Consider the following 5000-nt stretch of genomic DNA (forward strand, 5'->3'; position numbering starts at 1 on the left):
GCCAAGAAAGTAAAGAATACCCTATCATGACACTTGGGTAATTCAGAGACTAGCTGCCCACGGCGAGACATACCTACTGTATGTGGTAGCAGAAAGCAAATCTGGCCAAGAAAGTAAAGAATACCTTACAACAACACATAACAATAACATCGACTTGACTGCTGGAGAGGGCAGTGGGCTCATTGATCAAACGGGAGCAAGGATATTGTGTTGCTGCTAGACATTTTTTTTTACACTACTACTTTCACCCCCGGACCATTGAAATGGGAATCTATTGAATTCTTTCCTTCTATCTTAAGTTCACTCAGTCCCCCTGTGCCTAACCAACCAACTTCATCTTAAAGAAACAGAAGAAGACATTTGAAAATAAGAAAGACAACTGTTTTGCCATACAGCGCTGTGTAACTGTAAGTTTGGAAGAAATATGGATTATGGAAAATATATGAGAATATTATGGGCAGACACACACACACACACAGACACACAGACACAGACACAGACACAGACACACACAGACACACAGACACAGACACACACACACACACACACACACACACACACACACACACACACACACACACACACACACACACACACACACACACACACACACACACACACACACACACTCACAATTTTACTTCTTTATTTGTGCCCACAATTTTAAACAGGGTTTCTACAGACACAAATTTAGCAGTTGCAGGGGTACTCTCTCTCTCACACACACACGCACGCACGCACGCATGCACGCACGCACACACACACACACACAGTCAAGCAGTCTCCTGAGGCTAGAGCTTTAGAAACAGAGTTTGCAGTACAGTGGCACTAGCCCTCCAGCAAGCAAATTGGATCAGTTAGAAATCTCAATACCTCTCCCAAAAAACTGTGTTTGGGTACCACCTGATACACACCAGACCAGAACAAATCGTAACTGCCCACTGCTTTTCTGTGATATCTTTTAGAGAGAGAGAGAGAGAAAGAAAAGAAACAGAGAGAGAGAGAGAGAGAGAGAGAGAGAGAGAGAGAGAGAGAGAGAGAGAGAGAGAGAGAGAGAGAGAGAGAGAGCCCCGCCACAGGCCGAAATCATTAAACAAAGTATCATTTCTTTCCAACAGTCTGCGTCTTTTTTTTTTTCTTCGAATAGCAACAACAACAGTGTGCAGAGACTGTTAGAGCTTGAACTTAACGTGATCTTAGCACTTGTGGGTGGCATATTATGAAGTCTGTCTTTACAATTTAACGGCTCTCAAATGGCCGGCGTGGAGTAGACCCGTGTCCAACTGCCAGATCGGTAGTAGTACTACTAGAATCCGTCGCGACCACAAGGCCCCCGCCGCTGCCGAAAGGAGCCTTAAATAGAATTTATTTCACCGGCGGCACTTTATTGGCACGCCACTTAATAACCCACGAGCTCATATCAGAAAAATGCTAGCTTAAGCAAAACCAGACGCTACCTCGCCTGGCACCTGGGGGACTGTACAAGCAAAGCGTTGCAGTAACGTTGCGTAATGTCATTAAAACGGGGTTTTATTTCCCTCGCGTTTGTGGGCCCTGGGAGGCTGTTGAGAGGCCTACTACTCTCTACTGCACACGTGTTGGGGAGAGAGAGAGGCAGACACAAGGCATGGCGGTGGGGCGAGATCAAGATACAGTACTGGCAGAGAGAGTAGAGAGAGAGAGGTTACATTGGCCCATTGTTTCCTGGTTCTATTATTACAAGGGGGAGGGGGGGAAATCCCCCTTTAGGCAGACCTAGGCAGACCTAAGGACTGTTCTATTCATTGTAGGAGTATTATGACACGCCCCTTTAGGCAGACCGGAACCTGGTCATGTTAGGTGCCCATAGCAACCTATTACATTGGCATATCTCTGCTACAATGCTACACGGCTCCATTGACTTTCACTAGCTTAGCGACATATTTCCTCTTTTAACTAGTCTTAAAGCAAGACAACATTTAACTTGAATAATAAGACACGTTACCACCTTTATAAACCCCAGCCAACGATTTTAACTGTATTAAGCCGCAAAATATTGGCATACCCCTTTAAGACAGTAGGGGGTCGGCAAGATAAAATAGGCTGGCAAACACTGGCCTAGTCTGCCTAATGGTTAAGACCGGCTCTGCTGCTAATACTATGGTGATGGCTCAGTACAAAGGCGATTCTAGGTCCAGGTGGGGGCCCCAAGCGAAAATGCAAAAGAATGATCATTTGCACCAAAATCATCACTACTGTAGTAAAATATGAGCTGTTATTCACGATCTAGGGGCTTGGGGGCCCCAAGCCACTGCCTGCTTTGCCTGGTGGCAAGATGCGCCTCTGGCTCAGTAGGTACACAGTAAATGTTGTGGTGTTAATTCAACACTTACAGAGTTCATTTAAGTCCAAATGGACTCAAATGAACTCTCTAAGTGTTAAATGAGCACTGCAGAATTTACTGTGTAGAGGAGCCTGTTCGGCAACCAGACATTCATATGCAGTCCATTTACTCACAGGGGTGATAGTGAAAAAAAAATCCTGAGCCAGAACTTTTTCCCCTGCTCTAACGATGACGACGACAAGATACTGCATAGTGACGTAACGTAGGCCTATTTTGACACATTGTTCAAACATTTAATAGTGTGTGACCATTATTCAAGCCTGATAGTAGAAGAAAACCCTGAGCCTGTAACACTTTCTGAGATAAGAATAACCTAATGGCTAATTATTATCAATGGTTTTATTTTTGCAAATTCTGTCAAGCCTGAAATCAGCCATGGAGCCTGAATATTGAATAGTATCAGCCCTGTACTCACCATGGACTTGGCCGTGGCCCATCGAGAGGGGGATGGGGCGGTCCGGCTGGGGGGGCCCCACGCGGTGCTGCACCACCTGGGTGGTGTGGTAGTACTTGGGCTTCAGGATGAACTGCTGGCTCTGACCCGGCTGAAGAGGAACCGAGATGGGCTGACGGACCCTGGAAGACAGAGAGAAACAGAGTCAGGTCAGGTGTCAGGTGTACTTCATTGTCAAAAATGTGGGAACATACGAGCAAACACACACGCACACGCGCGCACACACACACACACACACACACACACACACACACACACACACACACACACACACACACACACACACACACACACACACCGAAGGAGCCAATTTACGGTACAACCAATTCACGATATCTTTTTATGAACATCTCTACACAAACCCATAAAGACGGAGCAACAGACAACAAGGTGCATATGGATGGACCAGGGTAAATAAGATCATCTGAATTCTCACATCCCACCATGTCAGATGACAATTGTGACTTGTGGAGTTAGAGACAGCCTGTGTCTGTCTGGTGGTCTCAGAGTCAGATTCAGAGTCAGAGTGTACGTTATTATCCCCAGGGGGAAATTTGTCTTGGGCTTCACCCACTGCATTGTATACAGTACTCACATACACATATACATTCATACAACCTGAAAAAACATTTAAAAAAAACATGAAAAACATGGAGACATTGAACTGTGCACTACACTGTGTGAGTATGGCGTGTCTATATCTTTCACTGTCTCTGGTGAATGACATTGTCAGAACACACAAACTGTCCGTCAGTATCCAGCGCAGAAGAGGAGAGTGTTGACCAGTAACAGACTAGGGAGGTTAGGTGCTGAGTGTACAGCCAAAGACACCAGAGAAAAAAAGCTGATAAACGTTTAAACAAAAATAATCATTTCGAACCCTCTTACTGTAGGTCTGAATGTGACATGCAAGTTATAGCACTGTCAGACACACACACAAACACACAGACATGCATAGCACACACGCACACACGCACACACACACACACACACACACACACACACACACACACACACACACACACACACACACACACACACACACACACACACAAACACACACACACACACAGCAGGTCCATTCAAGCATGCACACACACACACATATGCGCACACAAACACGAACGCGCACACATGCACACACACATGCACAGCACACGTGCACACGCACACACACACACACACACACACACACACACACACACACACACACACACACACACACACACACACACACACACACACACACACACACACACACAGAGCAGGTCCAATCAAGCATGCACACACACACACATATGCGCACACAAACACGAACGCGCACACATGCACACACACGTGCACACGCACACACACACACACACACACACACACACACACACACACACACACACACACACACACACACACACACACACACAGTGTGTGTTTCAATAGTATCAAGTCATTGACACTGCACACAGAGACACATCCAGGTCATTATTGTAGACAGCCACCGAGCCATGGCTCCACACACACACACACACACACACACACACACACACACACACACACACACACACACACACACACACACACACACACACACACACACACACACACACACACACACACACACTGCAGACGTGATGGGGAGTGGCAGTGCGGTTTGAAAGGTTGGTGGAAAAGTGGAAAAACATTTTACCGCTGCTACTACAGTACAACTCTGCAACGGATACCTCTGCTCTGCACACCGCCTCTGGCATTTGGGGCCATATAACCACAGAGATACACCAGCGGCGACGCGATTCAAGCGACAGAGTGTAGCAGCAAGCGATACGAGAGATTGAGGAGACTAGAGTATGTCCGTACAGGCAGAAGGCAAAGCATTCAAGCATTCCCATTGGCTGTGGTCACTGACCTCTATACAGTCATTGGCTGTCGCGGCTTGTCGCCGAACCGCGTCATAGAAAGTTGAAAAGATTTCAACTTCAAATTGTCGCGCTGGTCGCGCAAATCGCTCTCGTCTCCAGAATCGCTTTTGTCTCTCGACTCAATACAAAGTCAATTACTTCTGTCGCTCGACTCGCTCAGATCGCCGCTGGTGTATCTCTGCGGTAAGACTTTTCTACACAAAACAGCTTCAGTGTACTGTACATAGATAGGGGTTTAGAGGAAAAGACA

At 46.5% G+C, this 5000-nt stretch overlaps 1 protein-coding gene across 1 annotated transcript in view; it reads right to left on the reverse strand.

Moving 5' to 3' along the window:
• Positions 1-5000, reverse strand: part of ltbp1 (latent transforming growth factor beta binding protein 1) — a 294226-nt gene that overhangs the window by 226947 nt on the left and 62279 nt on the right. The window contains exon 2 of the mRNA XM_063191291.1: positions 2799-2959. Coding sequence (XP_063047361.1) covers positions 2799-2959 — 161 coding nt within the window. The remainder of the gene's footprint in view (positions 1-2798; positions 2960-5000) is intronic.

This window comes from Engraulis encrasicolus, chromosome 24 (genome assembly GCF_034702125.1).
Source record: "Engraulis encrasicolus isolate BLACKSEA-1 chromosome 24, IST_EnEncr_1.0, whole genome shotgun sequence".
Lineage (NCBI taxonomy): Eukaryota > Metazoa > Chordata > Actinopteri > Clupeiformes > Engraulidae > Engraulis > Engraulis encrasicolus.